Genomic DNA, 23971 nt, shown 5'->3' with positions numbered 1-23971 from the left:
GCTATGAGGTGTTTATGCAAATCACCCAGCGGAATGGTTGCGGTCGTTCGTGCTAATACGAGCAAGAGCAGCTAGACCAGTTCCGACAGCGCGATGCGCAGTTGCGACCACTAACCAGCAGCAGCACAAGCAGCAGCTTATGCCGCTGTCGGACGAGTGGGTAGTGCAGCTGACCATTGGCCCCCACTCGAGTTTATGCCACTGTCCGAAGGACGGAATGGTTGTACTTGTACAATACTATTGTCTAGAACACAGCGCCATGCGTCAGCGGAAGCTCGACTATCGACTATAGTCAACCGGAATAGGACATCAGCTAGCTTACGCGCGCTAGCTCGCTGCAGGTGGGCCCGGGAACGCCCGTTTTCACCACCGAAGTGTCCTGTCGGTTTGCAATCGCGCCGTCGGTTGAGGCTTGCGGCTGAGCCCGAGCCAACAAAGCGAGCCAGTCAACGTAGGCCTGCGCGAGGTTAGCCGCAAACGGCTTGGCTGGCTTGGCTGGCTTGGCTGCACGCCATCGGTCAGCATGCAATTGACAGCGTCACGAGGAGTTCTTCAGTCCAGCATCTACTTGCAGCTGGTCTGCATCCATCCAGCCAGCCACAGTTCGGTCTCGGCGGCAAAGACAAACAAAATGGGGTTCCATCACGGGTTCAGCCGGGGAATTGCAACGCCCTGCTCCATTGGCCGTCGTCTTATACGCACCTCCTTCTTCGCCGTCCGAATATTTGGGTGTGTCTGGTCTCCCAATCTTGGTGTTTGATCCATGTTCATTGCTTCTCCCCAGACCCTCGCGCAGCGTCCCAAACTCACACTACTTACCCATCTCGTCTAATTACTTGTTTATTCCTACGTGCTGCTGTTACGGCTTGGCCCCAGTCGCGTCTTATCAAATATGTCGGACGCTAAGGCGGTGGAGGCCCAGCTCCAGGCTGACTCGATCACGCAGATCGCCAATGTCAGCACTTTGCTCCGAAAGGCCATTGCGGCCGCCATTCCAGGTCCGTGACGTGACTGCAATGCTTGCCATACGTTGGCTCGGTAATTATATCCTGACTATCCTGACATACGCGCAGTTGCCCCGGAGCAGTACTTGACTATCGCGATTCCCGGCACGACCATCGATGTGCGGGACATCAAGGATGGCGGCACTTTCATCTATGGTGCCGAGTATTCCGCCTTCCCACCCATGGCTGTCAGCCAGGCCGAAGCTCGGCTTGTCGACAACATGATTCCGTTGGCAAACATCATGGTAAGAAAGTATCCCCTCTCCTGTCTGCCGGGAGTTGACTCGATGTGCCATCACCTCTACGAGTTAGAGACTGCCGAACTGACCCGACCGTTGGTAGATCGGAAATACCGGCAAGAGCGTTTCCAGGAGCTACAGTCGCGCTCTGGACGGTCTTGTGCCCAAGAAGGCCACCGTCAAGTCGGGCGGCGTCAACCCAATCCGTAGCCCAGGAGAGCTTGGATACGATGCTGCCATGAAGTACTTGACCACCGTCGACGAGGAGACGGGATTGACGCCCGTGGACAGCTATGTCGAAAAGCAGGAGGCTTGGGCCCAGGCTCAGGATGCCTGGGACAAGGCGAAGATCAAGGCGCAGAAGGATGCAAAGACCAAGTATCCCAGCGACGTCGTTCTGCAGCGTCAAGACTATGACGAATGGAACCAAGCAAACTATCGCAAGGTGAGTCAACTTTCCCGTTGATTGCGGACTGTGGCAATATGCCTGTTCCTATCAAGGAGGATCAAGACGTTGACGATCGCCGCAGTACAAGTTTGCCGTGCAAGGCAAGTGGATGGACTGGGTGACCAACGGGCACAAGTACGACGTTGAGTTCAACTTCGGCATGGTCGACACCGAGTCCATCATGGCCCGCGTCGAGAGCAGCAAGGAGTCGATGCGAAACTCGACCATGGTGGACGCCGACGGCGCCAACGAGATCCTCGGCGTCGTCCTGACGCCCAAGAACTGGGCCTCGCTTTGCAAGCAGAAGCAGGAGGGCTGGTTCAAGCGCAACGGCGAGTACACGGTCGAGCAGCTCGATGCCGAGATCCGCCGCCTCGAGCGGCTCCAGACGTCGTATGAGGTACTAAAGAGCGTCACCACGGACGTGACGCCGCCCACCTTCCCCATCTCCAAGCCCGACGACGTCAAGCCAGCTGTGGACCAGGCAACGGCGAAGACGAACCTCTCAACCGCCTATAAGGCACTGTACGCTGCCGAGGCTGCCATGGGCGACCAGGCAGCCATCCTGCGGTCCAAGAAGACCGACGACGATAGGAAGGCCGTCACCGACAGCCAGGCGTACAAGGACGCCGTGGCCGGCCTTCCAAAGGCAAGAGGGGACTTGGCGGACGCTCTCAAGGCGGACACGGCCTCGCACGCCGCCTGGACCAAGTACAACATTGCCTCCTTGCAAGGTTTGTTGATGGCTTTTCTTGGGTTCTGCAGTGATTTCGAATAGGACGCTGACGTAGGCGATGCAGGTGATGCCAAGGAGTCCATGAGCAAGTGGCTGGACGGCACCATTGCAACGATTGGGGACCAGATCAGTGCCCTCCAGGCAAAGCGGGCCGACAAGCTGACAACCCAGCCCATCAAGGTGAGCGCGATCGCGTCGGGCGTCGCCGAAAAGGGCGCCACGGGTACTATCGTGGCGGCCGATGGCTCCGAGTTAGCGGACCCGCTATTTGATGTGCCACTGCCCTCGTCGGCGGCCGGGACTGGCGGCTCCGGTGGCGGCGGGACGACACCTGCTGCCGGCTCCGAGAGCGACCCGTGGGTCACCATCTCTGCCTCGTTCTCGGCCACGGACCAGAAGTCAACGGCCGATAGCAGCAGCTGGGGCATGTCGGTGGGCGGCGGCGCCGGCTGGGGCCTCTGGTCGGTCGGCGGCAGCTACGCGCACGACGAGTCCAAGAGCAGCAGCACGAGCGACATGGCCAGCTGCGACGTCAGCGTCACCTTCGACGCCCTCGTCGTCAACGTCAACCGGCCCTGGCTCTACGCCGAGCTCTTCAACGACTTCGAGCTCGACGTCGCCGACAACATCTACCTCAGCCCCGGCGCCCAGGACCTGCACCGCCTCATGGCCCAGCAGAGCCTCGAATCGACGGATCCTAAGGAGGTGGCCAAGGCCAACAGCGCCGTCGTCAACGAGCTGGCCCAGTACAACTCGTTCCCTGCCTTCCCCACGAGTTTCATCGTGGCGGCCAACACCATCATTGAGGTCAGCCGAGGAACCCCCCCACCCCCCATTTTCCCTTCGCGGAGTAGTATTAGATGCCGCGAATGAATGGCGTTTAGCTAACCACCCCTCACTGCAGTTCCACGGCGACACGCAGCACATCGAGGACACCTTCAGCTCCGAGTCCAACTCGGGCTCCATGTCGGTTGGCTGGGGACCCTTCTCCGTCAGCAGCAGCTTCCACCAGGCGTCGTCGTCTCAGTCGCACCAGATGCAGACCACGGCCACCGGCTGCCGCCTGACCTTTGGCGCGCCCCAGGTCGTCGGCTGGGTCAGCCAGATCCTGCCCGCACTGCCGAGGAAGCCTGGCTTCGAGCCCATGGTGCAGAACATCGTGCCGAACCGAGTGTAATAGTGGGGAGACTGAGACGCAGGTATGGTGTGTTGGGCCTTCATGCTTGAGATTGTGTGTTAGCAGCTGTGTCGCCGTCGGTTCAAGTGAATACAAGAAAAAGGGGGGAAGTGGTAGGGGAAGTGGTAATTGGGGGAAGCGGGGGCGAAGTTTTTGCATTGTCCCTGATTTTCAGTTCAAGGGTGCACAAGTCACACGAGTTTGTTGAGCATACCTCCTCAATGCAACATGCCTTGAGGGGTCCATCATAAGCCTTGGACTCTGGCCAGACGTAAATGCAGCCATCCTTGAAGCCCTCCCCCAGAGACTACACACCGACCTACAATGGCATGGATTGACAAAGCCTCTCTCCTCACACGAAGCATAGCAACACCAAGATTCGCTACATCTCGTAAAAAAAAGCTTCCCCATCATTGCGACTCTAGTATTTGTCTAATAGCAACCCTTGCAGCCTCAAGAAACAACACCCCCACACCTGCCCCCTGCGTCTAAACTCTCGAGTTAATCCCAGTCGAAGTGTGGCTCTTAGTACAATGATGACAAGTCAAAGAAGTCGAGTTCTCTCGCGGCGGCACAGAAATGCCAGTAGCAGACGAGCAAGCATTAGTCGCGGCAACAGTGACAGTGGTGTCCACTACCGACGTGACCGTCAGCGTCTGCCACACCGTCGACGTCTCTGCCGCCGGACATGGTGACGTCGCCGGAGCACCACAACCACTAGCCTGCAACGTGATGGGGAAGCATTTGCCCTGCCCAAAGTTCGGGTCGACGTAGACGTTGTACTCGGTGTCGGTAGCTGGACAGGCGAAGAAATTGGGTGAGCTGTTGTACAGGAGATTCCCGGTTGCGCCTATGGAGAAGTGGGCGTCTGGAGCTGTGCCTTGATCGCATTGAATCTGGGTGGTGGGAGGAGCTGACAAGGAATTAGTTTAGGCTGCTGGGTCTTGGAACCAAACGAGGCAATGATATATTCAGATGTTTTGAGTGTCAGTGTCTGTCGTACATACCTGTGACGATGCAGCCGAAGCCCTGTGAATCGGTGATTCCACCGTCTGTTATGTAGAAGGTCGCAGTCTCTTCTGTCCCATTCAGGCGGATCTGTCCGTCTGGCAGCTGGCCAGCGGGACAGGCGAACGAGCCGGACGACAAGAGGGTGAAGCTGCACCCCTTATCCCGGCGCTGCAAATGGCTATTGTCAGATCCGGCTTGACCAAACCAAGTTGCCGAGGAGGCCTCCGGGAGTAGAGACAGGGCGGAGACCAAGCCAGTGATAGAAATTTTCATGATGATGGATAGGTAGACAACTTCAGTAAGGGTTGAAAGCCTGGTGATTCTGTGTGTTGCTTGGGGATTGTGTGCGTACGCAGCTAGCTCATGTGTAGCGTGTTTGGGGCAATGACAGGTACACGGGCATCTCCACGTTAATTATAATCAGCTTTTACCATGGGTTAGAGCCCAAGTCTACCAACTTTGAGTAGCTCTGTTGCCTGTATCCGCACCTGAAGTCCCGATCTCCCAGCCAACACGAACAGCGCGTGACTATCTCGACGTCGATCTCAATGTAGAGTTCAGAAACAGGGAACTGCGAGACCTGCAATAACGGGTCAAAACGTCAGCTTCTGGGTAAGACTGAGTCAGACAGCTATCCTTTCCCATTACGATGCCATACGCCAACTTCTGTTATCATGTTGCCGCTTGATGCCTACTGGAGGGTGAAAGTCTCGGAGTTGAATCCCAGATTGGTATTCAAGACGAAGGATTATGTCAGTGGACTAGTGTATGTCATCGAGCAACCTTGCGTTCTTTACTGGGTTAACAGCAGAGATAGCTGCCTTGCTTACATCAACCAACAAAGGGGGGTATAAAATGCGGTTGCAGATCGTCAGGTTGGGTTGGCAAGTGACTGCTGGTGTATTGCCACCCCGAGTGAGAACACTGAATCTTCCCAGAATCTTGTCGAAGAAAAGTGAGTACCTCGCAAGTCACTCAAAGTCAGCGAGAAAGAGATCGGAAGCAAGATCATCGGACGGTTTATCCCCAATACTACTTGCCGAGGAGGGGAAGGGTTCAGATATATGCGGGGAAATTCAGATATATGCCGTAACTTGATAGTGTGGTTTCGTGGAGCATCTGTCAAATCTTACTTGCAGCTTAGCTCTAGCGCTTGAATAAGCTGACGTCGATCCTTGAGCCCTGCCCTGATTATTGCGAGCTTCAAATCAAAGCGTGTGCGGGGTTGCTGCCAACAGCTATCTGTGGTCTCACTGGGGGTTGCTTGGTGACCAATTCGCTTGGGCATCGATGGAGGTTTAATGCTTGCAAACTGAGCATTCCCCTTTATGGGGGCTCCAAAAAGAACTGACTGGGGAAAAGTACAATGTGATATTTTCCTATTCAATTGAAAATACAGAATGTGCTCTGCTTTGTGCTCTAGTTAGTTCTTTCATGGAATATTTGCCAGTATACGTAAATTTCATGCCGCAGTCTTCTGATTCCCCTGATGCCCAGACATCTTAAATGTTGTACATATGAAAAGGATCAAGGGACAGTGGGTTGTGGTATCGTACACGATCAAGCTATATAATTCACCGCACCAAGCTGCCGTAGCCCGATCCTCCCCAATAACTCTAGAAAGACCCTGCGTAGTTCCAAGGTCCAGCTCCCCTTCCCTTGAGCCTGATGGGGAGAACCGTCGTGCCAGATGCTAGGCGAAGATAGATACCCTAGGCGTCTAACTTCGGAGCGGATAGCGCGTTTCTCTTCGGAGCGGAACGATTTCGATGCGCAGAGCGACTGTACAAAGTTGTCGCAAGCATAATAGGTCATTCCAACTCGCTGGTGAGACGGCCGGCTAGATGACGATTCAGAAGACCGAGAAGAGCGACTCGTTCCACTGCGCCAAGACCTGGATCGCCTGCTTTTTGTGGGAGATTCAGCAGCAGGGGATGGTTCGTTTTCGTCTTGAGCACGATCTCGAGGAAAGGGTGCGCCGTGTGACTGGCCTTTACGGGGTCCCTGGTCCTCGCTGGATTCCGCCGCTTCATCACGGGTTGATGCAGGCACTGCCTGCACTGCTGACGTGTAAAGATCGTACCTGGAAAGCGGGCGTGAGGAGTAGACGGACTGAGTGTATGCATCGTCGTGGCCGCCGACATATGAGGCAGCATCGCCATCAATATTCTCCTTCCATGAGGTCGAGGGGTTACCGGCGTGCTCTTCTGGCTCCAGTAGCGCCTGAGGCAAGTTCTGATGGATTTCTCGAACATCGGGTTGGCTGTCATCAATGAACTCAAAGCGGTTTCTTAGGTTCATGACGGACATCTGGTACATCTCAGGTGTTGGGAAGTCGGACTTGGATGACGGTGGCGGAGGGAGAGGTGAATTTGGAGGCAGTCTTGGCCCATGCTTGTCTTCAGCACAGCTAGCTGCCATATCAGAATCGAATGAACATGAGCATTCGCTAGCTGCGGAGCTGTTGCTGGGGCGAACAGAGAGCTCAACGCTCTTGAGGCGAGATTCCTGACCCTCGAGGAGCGTCTCCAGCCTGTGGAGCGTGTTGAATATGTCGAAGAGAACGTCGTCCCGGCCCATGTTGACGATGATTTGTGATATGAAGCAGAGCGGACAATGGCGAAAGGGTAGAAGCTAAACCGAGTGACTTGGCAAGTTTTGTAGAATTGGGCAACTGCAGATAGATGGCAACGCTTTTCCCAATATCCAGATTCACGTCTCGGAGGCTTTGTAGATGTGGGTATAGGGGCATAAACGTGTCTGTATCTGACTCAGACGCAGGAACGCTGTAACTCTGACAAGACCCTAGAACACTGCTAGCAGTTTTGGTTGCGGGACCAGTGACTAATTATGACTTGGACTCCATTCCCCGGTGACGAGCCGATCTCTGCAAAGATGTCACAACACCGTGACTGGATGTGAGATGCAGGTATGTCTAATCCTTCGCTAAGTAACGGATATCATCGCTCAGATATGCCTATCAACCATGGATGATGTACGCAGTCGGGCCTTTAGCGTCTATCGTTTCCAAGACCAGGTTGTTTAACGACACCATCAACGGGCTACGGGACGGCTTCTTAGACGCGTCGATCCATCGATAACATACACTGGAAGTATTATGCATGCGGCAGGCAATGTCAGACTGCCGATCCAAGACCCAGTCCAGGGTGGGATTGAAGTTGCAGCTGACATGATTCCACGTGATACTCAGCCCTATCATTGGAGAATACACGTTGTTATGCAGAATCCAGGTTGACAGAATTTTCGTCTAATGCTTGCTTCAATTGCGACCTCTAGGCTGACGTGAGAAAAGAGAAGCGGGGAAGTGGTAGGGAAGTGGTGGCGAAATGTTTGCATGGTTCCTGATTATCGGTTCGTTGAGCATGCCTCCAGGTGTTAATTCTCGGGGTTGTGGTGGTCTGACTGGATAAGTGGCTCTCACTCCATAGCAAGTAATTTTCGAGTTGGAAATCTGCCACGAGTTTGCCACAAATCTGTCACAAGCAGCACCATGCTCATCTGAATTCCGTGCCTTAGCCCTACCAGAAGAAAAGAACACAGAAAAGGAAGAAGATACACCCCAGTCTTGGTTATCCCAAAGCTCCGACCGTATGTGCGCTATGTCTGAGGAACGATTTCGAAATACAAATTCTGATAGTCCATTTCACCAAGATCCGGATCTTCTTCGACAGTGTAAAAGTACGATATCGAGTTGATAGTCAGCAACCCCAAGTCTGCACGGTGCTGTAGAAGAAGCCATCCAATGCCGTAGCCGTTTACCGTGCCCAAGATTGCCTTGAACTCGTCGGAGCCTTTGTTGAACGTCACTTTGTTGGCCCACGTATTGTGCTCTCTGGCTGAACCCACAGCCTGTGTGATGATAGCGTCCGTGCCGGAGCTGGACACGCCAATCCGAAATATGTGCCTCAGCCCACCCGTGCCCACGTTGGCGGCCTGGCACAGACTCTTCCAGGCGAGGAACACCACATCGGACCATTGCTGGAGTGGCACAATCGTGTCCTTGGGCCGGTCCGACTCGGTGGCGGGGCTGTAATTCTCATCGGCTGCTATCATGCCTCCTTGTGGGTTGAACACATTGCCATACCTGCCCCCAGTTGCCTGCAATTTGCGTATCAGTTCACTAAACCCAGAACTTCGTTGGACTGGAGGGTTTCCACTTGCTTACCTGGTATTCACGTTTTTCATAGATGACGGTATTAAGTTGCCTCCAGTTCTTGAAGACGTTGTTGGCGACATTCAGGCCGATGGAAGTAAATATGGAATCGAAGGCGTCAGTAAACCCGGGTTGCTTCTCATTGTCCCGAGTCAGCCAGCCATTCGCGGCCAAGGAATCGGGATTGGTCCAGCTGCTTGTAGCCCGCTGGCCGGGCTTGACACGATCCAAGTAGGCCTGTGCAGCTTCCGTTGTGCCATCGACCAGGCAGATGATCATGTCGCCAGTCTGGATTGCCTTGTCCCATGTCACGGCGGGGGCGCGTGGAAACAGGACTGTCGTATGATTCAGGGATATGGCGTTTACTTCAGCCTCTAGAATATCGGCCTTGAGTCGGCCAACGGATCCGGATTGGTGGAATGTCTCTGCGACGAAGTGGTACACAAACGAGCCCAGCAAGCAGAGAAGAGCTGCTCGGAACCATCGTGGTCGTCGGTAGACAGAGAAGTTCTTGGCGATGGATCTCGTGAGACTGACATCTCCCCTGGGAGGTAGCAATTGCAACTGTGCAAACGACATGGTTGAAACGTTGAGTCGCGAGGTAGGCTTTGTTTGAAATTGGACAGCGGTGAACTGAACGGGGGATCGTGGATACGCTCACTTCAAGTTTGAAATGCCAGCGCTGTGAACTACGGTAGGAGGGATAGAAACTTGATGGGGAAGAAATAGGGATAGGATACCTCGAACGGGCCATTGCCGGGGGGCATGTGTGGCCGCTGTGCAATCCCCTACATTAAGAAGGAATTCACATGACTGAATGATCAGAGTTGGCTTCCCAATCCTAGACTGGCATCTACCACCGCACTTCGGCAGGGATTGACTGATAGACATGACGAGATATGCATGTTGGTATTATGGGGGTCAGATGATGAAACAAGCAAGAGTATGTCGTGGTAGTAACCACCATCGACGAGTAATATTCAGGCCTCTAGGATGACCAATTACACATGACCTTTACGCACAGAGTTCCTTGCAGTATTGCTGACCACCACTTCGGACTGCTACCTGCGTGTGTGGAGTAGCTTAGGAGCAAGTCAGCCTCTTCATTGCACAAGGACAACCAAACTTGTATTGATATCTACCCTCGATTTCGGGTGACGGAAGTCGCTACCAGAATAGGTAATCCAGGACTAATTGGGCCAATGGGTTCTTTGCGTGTCCTCAAGATCAACCAGCTCCTGTGCGGTTAGGATACTGTACCAAGAATAGAAGAGGCTATGTTCTTCATTCTGCCAATTGCCCCCGAACCGCTCTTCCGTCATCTGGGGATCAGGCAGCAAGGCCATCCCCATCATACGCTTGGTGCTCCAAAGGCCAAACCCGTACTGTCGGAAAACTCCGAAGTCTGCTCCTCGCAACGGTGAATATGGCAGTGTTCTAGCCTCTCTGAAAAAGGAATAACCAGCCGAAACCTGACCAAACTGGTCTTTGTCATGTATCCAGTCACCATCCGGGGCGGCTTGAATCGCCATGCAGCAATTCCGGGCCGCCCCCATCTGCTTTGAGAGCAAATGCGATGAGCTGACCTCGGAGCCGATGTAGTCAGACATGGCCCTCACCCACTCCATCTCCGCCTCGGACGTACTCCCAATCAACAAGTCCCAGAATTCGACAGGTGACAGATTCTTTAGTTTCTCCACGTCTTCCGAGGGCCAGGCACATTGCCGAGAGTCAACGGACTTGTGTAACGCGGAGATGAGCGCCAAACGCCAAGCGGCATTCAACGCGGACTGCTCCTCAACCCAAGCCAGCGGAGCAGCCGCCTCGCCGGCGAGCCGGGCACTTGGCTTAGCAGGCTCCGATGGCGGCTGTGGTGGAGGCTCGTACGGCTTTGGCTGTCGTGTCTCTCTGTCCAAGGACTTCCAAAAATTGGACCGGCGATAGTTAAACCTCGGGTGGGCAGGCCTCCGCGGACGCAGCGATAGGAACCTGTTCATTAGGGTGTGCAGGCAGCCGTGGGCAACTCGATGGACATTCGTTGACAGGGCGAGAACGCGGCAGAGCACCGATGATGGCATCTCGCGGGGTAGTTGCTCCGAAACTGGCGGTGCGGCATGGCCGATCGGGAGGATGTGGTAGAGATGGCGAAAGGCTGACCATGAGGCAAGAGGTGGGCCTCCCGAGTGCGGGCCCCAGAGGACGAAGGCCAGGGTACGGACAACTTCCTGCGTCTTATCTGGTAGGGTTGCTGATAGGACGGCCTCAGTAATCCGTGCAGCATTCCCATCCTCCCGGATAAGGGATGCCACGGCGGGGGAGGCACTTCGCAAGTTGTGCAGGGAACCCAGATCCGGGACCTGCTGTACAACAAACAGCAGGATTTCGTTGGGGAGTGTGGCGAAAGGGTCCATGGATCCTCAGATTGGAAGCAAGGCGACGACGGGTTGCTCCCATCCGTCGGCTGATGTGACGTTGTGCTGATATCGACGCTGGAGAAGCAATACACTGAAGCCAAACCACCGTTTTCGAACGCGATGGGGACGAAAATGGAGGGGTAAGAAGATTGATCCCGATCTTGAATTGTTGTACAGAGAGATATTCTCTGCTTCATTGGCATAATTCCTGTTTCATGCTCCAATCGCTATCAGAGGCGCTAACCCAATTAGGTATGGAAATCGATGTCATGTCAGTTGATCTGCGGCTTATGCGGCTCAGGGTCACGTAAGCCCTGTTTCAAGCTGGCGAACTGTACATAACGCTTTGGCCGTCTTGTGGTGGAGTGGTGTAAGATCTTGACGCAAGATTAAGCAAAGATCAACACATAGGCAACAAACATAGATTTCATGCACTCCATGCTTTGCTTTCCTTACATTCTGTAAGTTGCTTAAAAAGTAGATGTTTGTACTTGCATTGTACTATACATACCTAATCTTCCCGGTAATCCCGACTAAGGCTTGATCGTCAAGCTTACTCTTTTTTTGTGAACCCAGCCTCGTTCAGCTTGGCAAGGAAAATATAGCATCGAAACCTATAGGATCGGAGTGTAATCCTCTACATGCGTGGCTAGACTGCTACACACCACGCGGTTACTTGTTGCCTATCACCATCAGGTGACGGCAGTAGTGTGGATGATCTTCTGTGCGACTCCTTGACTCAACTTTGCGAATACAACCCTGCTTCCATCCACGCGGTATGCCAAGTCAGGGACGCTATGAAAGTCGTACGTGAGACTGAGGATTTGATTTTCAGATCATGGCAGCCTTATTGCATGGATAAATCGAGATGCGTCAGAAGAAGATCTCACCATAGACTGCATTCATTTCGCCTTGCTGCCGTTCCAAGATAAGTTGCGCCCCGCCGAGCTGCGTGTTTGCGTTCCTCGGATGAGTTGCTTCTTATCCCTTGATAACTCCGACCTGGAATCGAGTTAAAAGTCGTACCCATCGTACCCATCAGAGCAGACATGTCGTTCTCATCAAGCACGAGAACGCTGATTGCAATTGGGTTCTTTCTTGCATCTGTTTCCGACGCCACTTTTGCCTCATCCGCCTCAAAATGCAGTCCAGGTGAATACTGGTGCCAAGATCGCTGTGGCTCAGATGCCTATGGTGATACATGTTGCCAAACCCCCGATGGCAAACATAACCTCTGTGGAGCTGGTATGATGGAAACTTGTTCCCTTCCCTTCATCGAGAAAGAGTTACCGTCTCACTTATCACATCAATAGGCACGATATGTTGCATGTACGGCTGTTGTCCTTCGGGTACAACGTGCAACTCAATCGGGGGGTGCGACTCGTCTGCCCCGAATATGTCTCAGCCGTCAAGCAGCGCTTCCATTCCCACCCCAGGGAGCTGTGGTCAGCCATCTGTCATTACGGTCCAGATGACTACCACAGAGCAGTCTATCCGAACTCATTTTGTCACCGTGACATTCGTCGAGACGTGCAGTCTTACGTCTCCATTCTCGACGTCGCCAGGAATTCCCACAGGTTCCGCGGGCTCATCGGGCTTCTCAGGATCGGGTAAGTCAAACTTCACACGACTGGAGACTCGGGGGTTTCTTTCTGACGGCGTACCAGGCGGAACAGGTCTTCCACCGGGTACAGGTACGCTGCCTTCAGGCACTATGTCTACTGGCGACACCGGCACCGGCACCGCTTCAATCCCAAACAACGGCACTGGGGGATTTACCGGAACCAATCCTTCTGGTGGAAGCGGAACTGTAACTGGAACTGGAACTTCCCAACCTGGAGGTGGAGGTGCTGCCACTTTCACAGAGCCTGACGGAAAGACGGTCATCTCGAGATCAGGAGTCATTATTATTGGGACGGATAGTTTCACGCTTCCCACCGTTTCCTCTCGGAGCCTACTCACTACCGACGGAGAGACATTTACACTCGAGCCTCCCTTATCGGCCAGCCCCACATCAAACTCCTCAGGAGCGCTCACAACTACTCTGCCAGATGGCAAGACCATCGTGTCGAGCTCCGGCATTGTGATCGTTGGAAGTGATACAGTGACACTGCCTACGGTCACCTCCGAGAGTATTCTTACGACAGATGGGGAGACGTTTACGCTCGAACCCCCTTCGAGGTCCACGAATCCTGCACCATCCGGGCCCCTAACGACCACTCTCCCCGACGGCAAAACGATGATTTCCAGTTCAGGGGTGGTGATCATTGGATCTGACACAGTGACACTACCTAGTGTGACCTCACCAACGACCCTCACTACTGACGGCGAGACTTTTACGATATCGCCTCTGAGCTCCTCTCCCACTACATCGGCCCCTGTCGCTAGAACGTCAACTCTGCCCGATGGCCAGACGCTCATCTCCAGTTCGGGGATCATCATTGTTGGAACTGATTCATTCACGTTGCCCACTGGCTTCACGACCCCTTTGACGCTAACTACAGACGGCGAGACACTCACATTTCAACCTGGGCCGACTCAAACTCCTCCCTCTTCATCGCCAACGCACACACAATCAGGACCGTTGACAACCTTCACGACTTGGCCGCCGAATGCGGAGATCACTCCAGTGACAACATCGGTTGATGAACCCCATCAAACCGAAGACGGCAGCGTCACTCCATGCCACCTATGGTTCTTCTTTGTTAGTCGCTACCTGCCTTAATTGTGACTCCTGAGGGGGTTTGGCTAACTGTCGTGCCTAGATCTGTATTCGGTCGGACGACATCAATGTTCTAGGCTGGGAATGGCACCTCCCCCCTGGGATTTATCCACCGTGAGTAGATTGGTCTCCTCATTACTCTTGTCCTGTGTTTATGTGAGAAGGAACATCAATGCTGATGTGATGTGTGTAAACAGGGGACCACCCCCACGTTCCATCCTCAACCTCCCACCTTCCATGCACATTGAGGGAAATCTGCCACCATGGCCTAAAATAACGTCAGTACTTAGCTTTTTTCGTGTTTTCTCTGAGGACTTCCTTCAACCTGTGTCGCAGATACAGGTTAGTATCGAGATCCAGCAATGAGAGGCTGACGGCAGTTTTTGCTCGTGCTAATTAGTATTGGCTCGGACTTGATTCCCACTTATTCCGCGGAGCCGGACAATGATCAATGCGAAACCGAGTCGGCATCACTTTGCGTGACTACAGCGTCCTTGGGGACTTCTGTATCTAACCAGAGAACCATCACAACTACATCACACGTCCATACATGCGCGACCGTTCTGGGCTGTGACGTGTCAGACACAGGGACCACAACAACGGCGAAGGCATCTTGCTCGACAAACACCGTGACGGATTACTGGGTTTCGTGTTCAGGCTCGGCACATTCGGCGTGTCGGACCACCAGAACGTCTATCGTCAGCGGCTGCTCGGTGACAGCCACAACGACTACAACCACTATTGAGTCGTGTCCGTTGGGCGTGGTGATCGGGCCAGACGACGACCAGGGTGTACTGGGCTCTTCCACAAGCGATGCATCCACCACAACAGACATAGCCGAGAGTGTTGTCGTCGGTGGCACAGCGATCTACGATGTTTTGGACGGCAATATCGTCGTGGGCTCTGATTCGACAATCAGTATACCCAGTGTGTCTGATCTAGTAACGACCACCTTTGCAGTGTTCGGCTCCGACCCAGCTGTGATTGTCCCTGCGTATTCAGGTCCCGTCGCCATACCCAGCGAGACTATTGTCGTTACAGACTGGGACAGTCCCCCTGTCAGCACAACTTCACAGGAGACTGTACCGACGACCGGTTTTCCAACTTTAACATCGTCCACTCCTAGCGGCAGCGAGTGTATTTCCAGAGCTACCGTGACTCAGTGCCAGCTCGGCCCCGGAGGCAAGGGAACAGCCTGCGTAACAACACCGACATGCGCAGACTGGGAGCCCACAGCAACAACTAGCAGCACAAGCACCACCCCATGGACGCCTCCCTCTCCCACGGGCGGCTTCTTCCTGACCTGGGTGACCTACCCGGATCCCAACGGCGGGGGCAGCACGACGGCCCACGTCGCCGTCGTGCCCAGCAACGTGGCCAACTGCGACGACCTACTCAACGAGGTCAATCCCATCTGGTTTGAGACGATACAGACGGTCGACAACAAGGACCCCGACTTCGTCACACTCGATCCGGGATACACGTTCAAGCTCACCAACGAGCACATTCCGGAACAACCGCAGATTTGCGGTCTAGACAATATACCGATTATAGTTGGGCCGGCCGACAATAACCATGACTATTATCGTATGTATCCCCCCTCAGATTCCCGAGAAACAACGAAATGATTCATTCTGTTGACGTGTCATTGTTACTCCTTGTTTCAAAAGAGTTCCGCACAAATGACTTGGATCCAACCGGTAGCCCCAATGGATACTGCACACCAGTGCGAAACCCGCAGGCCTGCAAGGCTACCGATGACGGAGAGATGCTGGCGACACTGGTGTGGCATTGCGAGTGGAGCAACGATCCAAGTTTGTGCTCAACGTATCCGTTCGATACCTCGTAGGTTGCGATAGTCTCTGCAGCTTATGGACAATACCTCTCTACAAAGTCTGTACTGGAACGGGAAGCGGAAGAAATGGCGGCAGAGTAGTATCGTCGCGTGCATTACGTGGTTGTGGATTGGGTATTAGTGGGCTTGGAGGTAATTACCTAACCCAATGAGATGGCTTGATATCTGAGAGGAAACTGGTGTCGCCATGGGCTCGGATGTTCCCGAAATCTTCGTTCGCATTGGCGTGTGATTGGATGCCACACAGCTGGTGCCTATGGCTGCCTGCGCTGCCAAGAGCCCAAGACTGCCTGTTCCAGCAAAGACTGCCTGCGGTGCCAAGGATGCCTCCTCTAGTAAAGAGCTTGCCCTTTGTGCGTCTGTAAAAGCGGGGAGGGAAGACAGGCGTCGTCATCTCTCGCCAACTCGGCTCTCGTCTCCAAGCACTATCCTATTCCCAGCTTCCTTCGATAGAGAGTGACAAGACATTACGAACCACCACTTTTACCCACCATCACCAACATCCGCCACCATGCCCAAATTCGCCCTCTTCGTCCGCGCCAATCGCGACGCAGAGTCCGGTGTCCCCCCCACAACCGCCGCGATGCAAGAGATGTTGACCTTCAATGAGTCGCTCGTCAAGGCGGGCATCCTCGTCGCGGGCGAGGGGCTACTGCCGTCCTCGCGGGGCACTCGTGTATCCTTCACGACCTCCGGTGATACGAGCGTCGCGCCGGGTCCGTTCGAGGTCGAGACACTCGTGTCTGGGTTCTGGGTTATCAAGGCGGCGAATCTCGACGAGGCTACAGGGTGGGCGAGGAAGGTGCCGTTTAAGGACGACAGATGCTCTATCGAGGTTAGACAAGTTGCGGGGGAAGATGATTTCGGCGATCAGATGCCAGATGAGCTGAAGGCTAAGGAGGGAGACCTGAGGAAGCAGACAGAGGGGACGGGCGGGGGATCGTCTCTCAACTGGTCTCAACATTGGCTTCGTATTCCGTAGATGTGGTTGTGCCATTCCGTGACACGGCATCCCGCTACTTTCCGAAGGTCCAGAAGGTCTACCTACATCCGATCGAGTGGCGTTGGGACCAGTCCCTCTAGTGCCAATGTCCATTCTGGGCAAAATAAACAGGCAATCGCACAAGGGAGAAGAAATCGAGGTGAGCCTGCGTAGCCTTTGGTATCTATGACTGCCGTATAATTATACTTGTAGGTGGTGGAAAACTTATTTACTGCGTGTGCCTTGTCAACCTCCAGTGTGGTAGCCGAGACACCAAAGTGACGGCGTTGAGGAGCAGAGCTGCAATTTCAGTCCTCACATGTGAACGGTTAGGATGACTCCGCTCCCATGGGCGGAACTGAGGTATTGAATAAGGTTCCGATAGGAGCGCTTGGAATGCTGAACACTTCGACGTCACCTGGTTCTGAAGTAGCGCAATTTATCAATTCAATTCCAAGAGAGCCGGGGCGCCTAAATTCGTTAATCTATTGTTATTGGGAGCGGGGAAGGCGAGCAAAATGGGGTCACCTCCCCCACATTTTCCCGGCTCCGGCACTCATGATGACTGCAGGGTGTGCCTTGACTGGAGGCGCTCATCAATCTCTGCCGACTGTGTGCCTCCCCCCGCGTTGTCTTTTTTAGGTCCTTCAATATCTCAAGTAACACGAAGGCCTCCCTTGCCTAATTGTATTTATTGCTCAGGGGTAATTAGGTCGTGTCACCGCAATGAGCACTGCGGACGACGGCATTCCATATGAATCAAGGGTTATATGTCCCCGAGGCAGATTACACGGGCGATCAGGAAGGCCAAGGACTCCAAGAATATAAAGTTGGAGGTCCCGTCTTGGCAAAGCTTGGTCCAAACTACACTACACCAGAGCTTGCAGATCCATCATCAGTAACGCACATATCCGCCATCATGGTTGGCTTCATTCACTTCGCCCTCGCTGTCTCAGCAATTGGCCGGACATTCGCCGCTCCTGCCGCTGAGTTCGTCGGACCTGCGCTGCAGGCCGGTCATCTCGTGGACCGTGCACCCGGTCCCGATCTCCCCGACTTTGAGCTTGGAGGCAATCATCTCGCTCGCCGCCAGGACTACACCCAGAACTACAAGACTGGTGGCAATGTCAATTTCCAGCCCGGCTCGAATGGATACTCGGTCACATTCTCTGGTGCGCAGGACTTTGTCGTCGGAAAGGGCTGGAAAACGGGGACGACGAGGTGACATCATCTTTCTTTTCTTTTTTCTTTCTCCCATTTCCAAACTCGTGACGCACTTGCTGATATTCCCTTCAGGAACATCACCTTCAGTGGTACTACCACCGCATCGGCTGGCACCGTTCTCGTCTCTATCTACGGCTGGTCGAGAAGCCCCCTGGTTGAATATTACATCCAGGAGTATAGTAACGGCAACGGAGCGGCGCAGGGCTCCAAGGTTGGGACACTGGAGAGCGACGGGTCCACTTACGACATCTGGAAGCACCAACAAGTCAACCAGCCATCTATCCAGGGCACGACAACCTTTTGGCAGTACATTTCGGTCCGGCAGCAGAAGCGCCCCAGCGGTGGCACCGTTACCGTCGCTAACCACTTCAACGCCTGGGCCAAGCTTAACATGAACTTGGGCTCAATGGACTACCAGACTCTTGCGACTGAGGGCTGGGGTAATGCTGGTGGCTCCTCCACGTACACTATCAGTGGCTAAAATTATCATTTCGAATTGATTGTGACAGGCCTAGGCATGGGAAGCCGAGCTGGCCGACGGGTTGACGAATGCAGAAGGAGGCACTATACATATAAAAATAAAATAAACCCATTTCGAAACCCACGAGAGGGCTGTGCGCCAGGGAGCGGATGTGGAGATCTAGGCTAGCTGGGCCATACGAGGAGGGCCAAGCTCCAATTCTTGTAAATGTCAATACCTATGGTTGCACGAGTGCCTTCGTTCCTGTCTCAATTCACTGGTTTCCGACCCCAGACAATCCTTTGTCGGTAGTAACCATGGTTTTTCCCTAGGCGTATCTCGCGCCGCAGCTGCGCAACATAAACCTGGATCTCGGTCCTACTCCAGCCGATGGTGTTGGCCATGAATAAAATATAGCCCTCCACGTCCGTTTCAAGCACAAGCTGGGCAAATTGGCCAATCTTTCTCATCTGTGGATCTTTGGGCCAGCTGCCGAGGGGAACCTAATCGCCAACATATTAGCAGGAGCCACATGTGATTAAACACTAACCAGACACAGACCGGATGGAATGGAGGAGCTTGCTTGCTTGCTCCTCCTTCCCATGTCTTACCTTGAAGGTGTGTTCCGCTATGTCAGTGAATCCTGCCTCTTCCATAGCTTTCCGCTGAATACCATCCTCAACAACCGTGAAGGACATCCCTATCTTCTTCCCCCCCTCATCAAAGAACTTGCCCCACTGACCCATGGCTGAGTCTTCCTTGACCGTGCCGTCATCGCTTTCAACCCGCGACATAGCTTCAAAGCTCTCGACCCAGCCGCCAGGCCGGCAGCATCTATAGGCTTGCTTGAAAAGCGCTGTCCAGTCGAAAATACTACCGAGCAGCCATCGCAGATGGATGTAATCGAGAGACTCAGGCTGAAAGGTCCATTCGCCAGTGCAATCCTCAATCTCACTGGAAAGGGGACGGGGACGGGCATTATTAGCCAGCTGCGTTTGCATCCTCGGTGAGAGAATTCAACATACAATTTTAGATTTGGTGGAACCCATGTAGGCTGTATCGGCGAGATGTCCGTGCCGATCACCTCTGCGCCAGGAAACTCGTCGGCGAAATCGCTAGATGTGAGTGTCAAGTTAGGTCAACGGTTAGTCGAAGGGTTTTGGGTGGGCACAACAACACATACATGGCCCAAATGCCTGATCAAAGCCACAGACAAAAGTTAATCTTCTGCGACACAATGTTGGGTGATAATTACTGGTAAGTGTTTTCTCATACCGGTTCCGGTTCCAATATCCACGGCTTTCTATCTCCAATGTCAGTTGCAGAAGAAGACAGTCGATCAAACCGGTCAAACCGGATTGGGGATTGAGTGCCTTACCTGCACCTTGTCTTTTTCCAGCGGCGCCAGGTAGAGTTTCCCTCCGCACCCAAGAGTAAGGGTATGGTGGCTAGGTAATTCGAGTGTCAGCGGCAAAAAGTGATACATGAAATGAATACAATTAGATTGACCCTCGAATTAGTCGTGACTTACTTGATATCCATTGACTCGTTCTGTTGTTCGTCATTGGAACCCCTATACAAACAAGGCGAAATTAGCGGTGAGACATTGCCAAGTGACGATGACCAGTGTAGATAGACTCTTACCAGTACCGAGCGTTCCCCACCTCGCTGTGGTACGTGCGGCCTAAGATTGTTCTGTAACGAAGAATGTCCGAGGTCAGGGATGCGGTTGTAGAAGCAGCATCGCTCCCCAACGCCGACTCAGCGTCGTTATCATCTGCGGGATGGGCCTAAAGGGACGATGGTTTATCAGTCAGCGTGAGTCTGTCCCAATTATCACCACCGAGTCATTTGCCGCTACTACCTGGGAAACCTGGGCCCAGTGGTCCGCAGGGAGAATGCCAATGCTGGCCGCCTGGGGCTCCGAGCCCGACGCAGTGGCTTGTACCGCAGTTGCTGGTTCTTCTGGTCGTTGACTGGAGTTTGCCCCTGTCGCCTGCTCTCCACCTGCAGACGCGGTGTGCTCAGGCTCGTTGTCGTCAGGCATTTTTTTCCGAACAGGAAAATTGCTTGCAGAAGGAAGAAAGCGACCTTTTTTTTTTTGGTCTGGCAAACTGTGGGGAGGGGGAGGGACTATGTATCCGTTTTCGTACAATATTTACATACCAACCCCCGCAAAACAGGTGCATCCTCATCGTGTGCTCCACATCGCCATTGGTGGTTTGCTGACTCTAATGTTCTGACCAAACCAACAAAAATTCTTGCAAACCTCCAACCTCATGCATCCTCTTACCAGGATCGGCACCGCCCGCACTCCCGCCCCATAGAAAAGTGACTAGTAATTGGCCCGTAGAAGGTTCCGGCTGCAAGTCGGGACATCCGGGTGCATGTTGACCATGCCTTTTTTTGGTAATCGTTTTTGGATTGGCTTCTCCTTGCTTCGTGGCCCAGGTAAACCAACCCGGCCGAATCCCACTCTGGTGTGAGCCCATCTTTGCATTGGTCGACGAGAATCTTGGAGAACCTCCCCCACCCTAGCTGTCTTGGAGGTTTCGCCACAAACGATGGTTGGGAGAGGTTGTGATGCCTGCACACGACATTTTGGGGGTGGCAGCTGCCAACAGTTTGCTCGACAGTTGCGCCATTGCTTCCAAGCGCCCCAGTATGAAAAAGGTTCAGACTGATATTTAACAATAACCCTATTTCTCGTACAACTAGACTGCTCCCTGTTTCCAGGAACTATGATCAAGTGAAGTGATGGTTAATGAATGTCAAGCACTGCCGCTTGAATAATTTGCCATCGCTGAGCAAAGAGATACCCATTTCCATCAGTCCAAAGGCGCCCACGATCAACGGTATAAGCTGGCCTGGCTGAAGGAGGACGTCAACGCCAACAAGGTGGTTGTCGCGAATGAGGTACTCGGTCGAGATAATGGATAGGACAATGGCAGAGACCGAAACGGTGAGAAGGGCGATGTCCGTCTGTGGCGCCTCTGGAACTGTCGACTTGGACCGACGCCCAACACGAGACGCAGAAGATCCGTGCATCTTCCCCTTCCAGTGGCGTACAGTGCCCCAACCCAAGACCGCAACACACGCGGCGAGTCCGCATATTGACAGCGCCTTTCCAAACCATCGGAACCAGCCGTGCGTTGTTGCTCCCCCCAGAAAGACAAAGCTCTCGCAAGGAGTCTGTGGCAGCTCGTCCAAGCCGCCAAACCAGAACCAACAACTGTAAGCCGAGAGTGCCGCGTACAAGACCAGCCGGCTCAGGGCGACCAGGGTCCCGGACCGGTTGAAAGCGCCCCACTGCATGCTCCAAGGCCCGCCGACCAGCAGCCAGAAGGCGATCATGACTTCGTGAGGATATATGGCCCTTCTGATAGTGAGGAACACAACGCAGATGAGGACCGCAAGCTGAAGAAGGAGGTTGACGGTACGGGAGGTTGCTGCTTCCTCACGGACAAAGATGTTGACTAGGAGAGTGGATATCCATTGGCTGTAGAATCCCACGCGGATGCCGAGTCCGTAAAAGTCCCCATTTCCGTCCACATCGCAGATGTTGGTCTGGGCCATTTCGAACCAACTTGGAAGGACGCAGCGTGGGGGTGAATTTGGCGAAGCCAGAGGCAAGCCATGTCGATGTCTCTCATCAGGGGGTCGGGGGACGTGGCGAGTTTTAAACGTGCCTGCGGGCGGCCTCGCTGCCAGAAACGCTGCGTTCGGTAATAATTAATTACTGCAAGGGTACCGAGCACCGAGCACTCGACGCTAATGTCTGCACCTCGTCCATGCGGCGTTCTTGGCGATGTTGCGACGCCCAGTCACTGGTCCGATGAAACATCAGCTTGCTTGCGGCTGAATTGCCACCCCTTGTCCCTGCAGCCAGTTCGGTCAGTCTAGACCCCTTTTCAAGGGCCTGGCCCATGAAGCAGCCAAAATCTTTTCTAATCCTCCAAGTTTGCCATTTTATTGTTAGATTCGTCGGTCCCGCAGAGAGATTCGAAGCTCAACCAATATAACATCCCACAGAAATACCACCAAACCATGGCGAACGACGGACAGCCGCCCGTCTGCGGCCTGGATGGAAATCCCGACCTCACCGGTCTGGGGCTCCGCACCGCTTTCTACATCCAATCCATCACATTTGCCGTGGCTGGGGAATTCCTCGATGCCGAGGCGGCATTCCTGCATAGTTCGGCCATGGGCCTCTTGCTGGCCATCCTGGTAGCCTTGGTTCGGGAAACCATCATGGGCTCCCTCCGCGCGCCAGAGGTGGCTGTCATCATGTGGCTATTTTCAATTCAGGTGGTCGCCTCCTCGAGGACTACCAAGAAATTCCTGCCCGTTCCTGGGCAGCCGGTGCCCACGGAGTCATTAGTCAGACTTCGGGTTCAGTATGCATTCGTCTTTGCCTTTGTTGGATACGCTACCTGGTTCTGGTTCCGGGGACTCGACACCTTACCGCGGACTGCGTGCGTGGAGTACGGCTTCTTTTTCGCCAAGGTCGACGTCCGGGGTTGGTTTCGTACCCTAAACAAGGTCGTCTGGGGCATTGTGTGCGGCGTATTCGGCCTGTACATCTGTTTTCTCATCATCGTTTGGTGTATTTACATGTTCCGTGAGTACATGACCCAATTCTCGGTATTAGCTCTCCGGCAGCACAATGTGTGTATGCTGATCCCCTCGAAAAGAAAAAACCTACGCGGCGCTCAGAGGGCGGACGCAGTGTAATGCCGCGCCTGTGCCGGACCGCTTGGACAACGACGATGTAGCACTATACAACTCCTTCTTTCCCGAATCCCGGGCCAACCTGCCCGCAGTCATCCAACACTTACCGCCGGTCAAAAGAGTCGCTGTCTCATCCACGGTTTTAGCCGCATCAGCAATGCGTGCCACATTCTTTCTCTCGTTGATGGTACCCTCGGTTGAACTGCAGATCCACTGGAATGAGATACGCGGTGTTCAGTCTTTGGACTCGGTAGGCCAGCTGGTCCCGCTCATCATGGCGCTGGGCCAGTTCGTCCACGTGGTATACAGCATGATACGCGGGAAGGACTACGTGGACTACAGGATACGGAAGAAAGCCACAGACCTAGGTTGGTGATGACGAGCTAGAATTACTGCCAGTGAGAAATCAGGACGCTGACAATGGCTTAGGCAAACCCCCGGCATGTCCTAAGAGAGGCGTTCCTCTAGACCAAGAGCAGCATGAGTTGATAGAGTCCATCGAAGATCCGGAATCCGCCGAAGCCGTTGTCGCAAGAGAGTCAATCGACACTCGCTTAACTGCAGATTAATTGGGCATTTCGTTGTTTTATTGTTAGACGACTTAGGGAGGAGGAGCCAGAGCAGGAGCTAACATGCTTTTCTTTCAAAGGCACTATGGCGTTTCCAGGGATGAGCATGACAAGGGCAATCCTACTGTTGTAGAGAGACAAACTGCCTAAATTTGAAATCATTCGAGTGATACTATAGCTACTCTCCCCCTTTCGACCATTGCTCTTTAGCGACGGTCCCAGTGG

The 23971-nt window shown here is 53.7% G+C and overlaps 10 protein-coding genes across 10 annotated transcripts; 4 read left to right on the top strand and 6 right to left on the bottom strand.

Moving 5' to 3' along the window:
* Nucleotides 1–892: 892 nt before the first annotated feature.
* QBC33DRAFT_482894 (uncharacterized protein) lies at nucleotides 893–3604 on the top strand (the record flags this gene model as incomplete). Its single annotated transcript, XM_060425371.1, has 6 exons — nucleotides 893–998; nucleotides 1074–1249; nucleotides 1347–1688; nucleotides 1774–2425; nucleotides 2492–3234; nucleotides 3332–3604. The coding sequence occupies 6 exons, from the start codon at nucleotides 893–895 to the stop codon at nucleotides 3602–3604; spliced, it is 2292 nt and encodes a 763-aa protein (XP_060288328.1).
* A 467-nt stretch (nucleotides 3605–4071) lies between these two features.
* QBC33DRAFT_582346 (uncharacterized protein) lies at nucleotides 4072–4888 on the bottom strand (the record flags this gene model as incomplete). The annotated part of the gene is made up of 2 exons (XM_060431339.1): nucleotides 4072–4517; nucleotides 4612–4888. 2 exons carry the CDS (start codon nucleotides 4886–4888, stop codon nucleotides 4093–4095), a joined length of 702 nt encoding a protein of 233 aa, XP_060288327.1. The 3' UTR covers nucleotides 4072–4092.
* A 1447-nt stretch (nucleotides 4889–6335) lies between these two features.
* QBC33DRAFT_582342 (uncharacterized protein) lies at nucleotides 6336–7195 on the bottom strand (the record flags this gene model as incomplete). The annotated part of the gene is made up of 3 exons (XM_060431338.1): nucleotides 6336–6397; nucleotides 6510–6601; nucleotides 6699–7195. The coding sequence occupies 3 exons, from the start codon at nucleotides 7193–7195 to the stop codon at nucleotides 6336–6338; spliced, it is 651 nt and encodes a 216-aa protein (XP_060288326.1).
* A 1038-nt stretch (nucleotides 7196–8233) lies between these two features.
* Nucleotides 8234–9368, bottom strand: QBC33DRAFT_582341 (uncharacterized protein; the record flags this gene model as incomplete). Its single annotated transcript, XM_060431337.1, has 2 exons — nucleotides 8234–8734; nucleotides 8802–9368. 2 exons carry the CDS (start codon nucleotides 9366–9368, stop codon nucleotides 8234–8236), a joined length of 1068 nt encoding a protein of 355 aa, XP_060288325.1.
* Nucleotides 9369–9914: 546 nt separating this feature from the next.
* QBC33DRAFT_520324 (uncharacterized protein) lies at nucleotides 9915–11375 on the bottom strand. The gene has a single exon (XM_060426363.1). The coding sequence runs from the start codon at nucleotides 11198–11200 to the stop codon at nucleotides 9980–9982; it is 1221 nt and encodes a 406-aa protein (XP_060288324.1). The 5' UTR covers nucleotides 11201–11375; the 3' UTR covers nucleotides 9915–9979.
* Nucleotides 11376–16096: 4721 nt separating this feature from the next.
* Nucleotides 16097–17081, top strand: QBC33DRAFT_520323 (uncharacterized protein). Its single transcript, XM_060426362.1, has one exon. It carries the CDS (start codon nucleotides 16292–16294, stop codon nucleotides 16760–16762), a length of 471 nt encoding a protein of 156 aa, XP_060288323.1. The 5' UTR covers nucleotides 16097–16291; the 3' UTR covers nucleotides 16763–17081.
* Nucleotides 17082–17681: 600 nt separating this feature from the next.
* Nucleotides 17682–18467, top strand: QBC33DRAFT_443827 (glycoside hydrolase family 11 protein; the record flags this gene model as incomplete). Its single annotated transcript, XM_060424242.1, has 2 exons — nucleotides 17682–17983; nucleotides 18059–18467. The coding sequence occupies 2 exons, from the start codon at nucleotides 17682–17684 to the stop codon at nucleotides 18465–18467; spliced, it is 711 nt and encodes a 236-aa protein (XP_060288322.1).
* Nucleotides 18468–18574: 107 nt separating this feature from the next.
* Nucleotides 18575–20537, bottom strand: QBC33DRAFT_482888 (S-adenosyl-L-methionine-dependent methyltransferase). The gene is made up of 9 exons (XM_060425370.1): nucleotides 20311–20537; nucleotides 20091–20236; nucleotides 19978–20019; nucleotides 19825–19894; nucleotides 19722–19749; nucleotides 19630–19642; nucleotides 19472–19561; nucleotides 19058–19400; nucleotides 18575–18949 (listed from the first exon to the last, which is right to left on the bottom strand). Exons 1-9 carry the CDS (start codon nucleotides 20491–20493, stop codon nucleotides 18716–18718), a joined length of 1149 nt encoding a protein of 382 aa, XP_060288321.1. The 5' UTR covers nucleotides 20494–20537; the 3' UTR covers nucleotides 18575–18715.
* A 527-nt stretch (nucleotides 20538–21064) lies between these two features.
* Nucleotides 21065–22076, bottom strand: QBC33DRAFT_139 (uncharacterized protein). Its single transcript, XM_060422103.1, has one exon. It carries the CDS (start codon nucleotides 22020–22022, stop codon nucleotides 21192–21194), a length of 831 nt encoding a protein of 276 aa, XP_060288320.1. The 5' UTR covers nucleotides 22023–22076; the 3' UTR covers nucleotides 21065–21191.
* A 336-nt stretch (nucleotides 22077–22412) lies between these two features.
* QBC33DRAFT_520319 (uncharacterized protein) lies at nucleotides 22413–23889 on the top strand. Its single transcript, XM_060426361.1, has 3 exons — nucleotides 22413–23067; nucleotides 23141–23545; nucleotides 23607–23889. Exons 1-3 carry the CDS (start codon nucleotides 22494–22496, stop codon nucleotides 23744–23746), a joined length of 1119 nt encoding a protein of 372 aa, XP_060288319.1. The 5' UTR covers nucleotides 22413–22493; the 3' UTR covers nucleotides 23747–23889.
* The last annotated feature ends 82 nt before the right edge of the window (nucleotides 23890–23971 follow it).

Source organism: Phialemonium atrogriseum (genome assembly GCF_030411735.1).
Source record: "Phialemonium atrogriseum strain 8032-3 unplaced genomic scaffold QBC33scaffold_1, whole genome shotgun sequence".
NCBI classification, from domain to species: domain Eukaryota; kingdom Fungi; phylum Ascomycota; class Sordariomycetes; order Cephalothecales; family Cephalothecaceae; genus Phialemonium; species Phialemonium atrogriseum.
The sequence above is the reverse complement of the archived record's forward strand: the minus strand, read 5'-3'. Positions and strand labels throughout refer to the sequence as shown.

Coding starts and splice junctions, on each gene's coding strand:
- QBC33DRAFT_520324 (XM_060426363.1), bottom strand. CDS start 11,200: ATGGACCCTTTCGCCACACTCCCCAACGAAATCCTGCTGTTTGTTGTA.
- QBC33DRAFT_520323 (XM_060426362.1), top strand. CDS start 16,292: ATGCCCAAATTCGCCCTCTTCGTCCGCGCCAATCGCGACGCAGAGTCC.
- QBC33DRAFT_482888 (XM_060425370.1), bottom strand. CDS start 20,493: ATGCCTGACGACAACGAGCCTGAGCACACCGCGTCTGCAGGTGGAGAG. Junction 20,237..20,310: donor ACTGGGCCCAGGTTTCCCAG/GTAGTAGCGGCA, acceptor TCGTCCCTTTAG/GCCCATCCCGCAGATGATAA. Junction 19,401..19,471: donor GTTCCACCAAATCTAAAATT/GTATGTTGAATT, acceptor TCCCCTTTCCAG/TGAGATTGAGGATTGCACTG.
- QBC33DRAFT_139 (XM_060422103.1), bottom strand. CDS start 22,022: ATGGCCCAGACCAACATCTGCGATGTGGACGGAAATGGGGACTTTTAC.
- QBC33DRAFT_520319 (XM_060426361.1), top strand. CDS start 22,494: ATGGCGAACGACGGACAGCCGCCCGTCTGCGGCCTGGATGGAAATCCC. Junction 23,068..23,140: donor TTGGTGTATTTACATGTTCC/GTGAGTACATGA, acceptor CCCCTCGAAAAG/AAAAAACCTACGCGGCGCTC. Junction 23,546..23,606: donor GAAGAAAGCCACAGACCTAG/GTTGGTGATGAC, acceptor ACAATGGCTTAG/GCAAACCCCCGGCATGTCCT.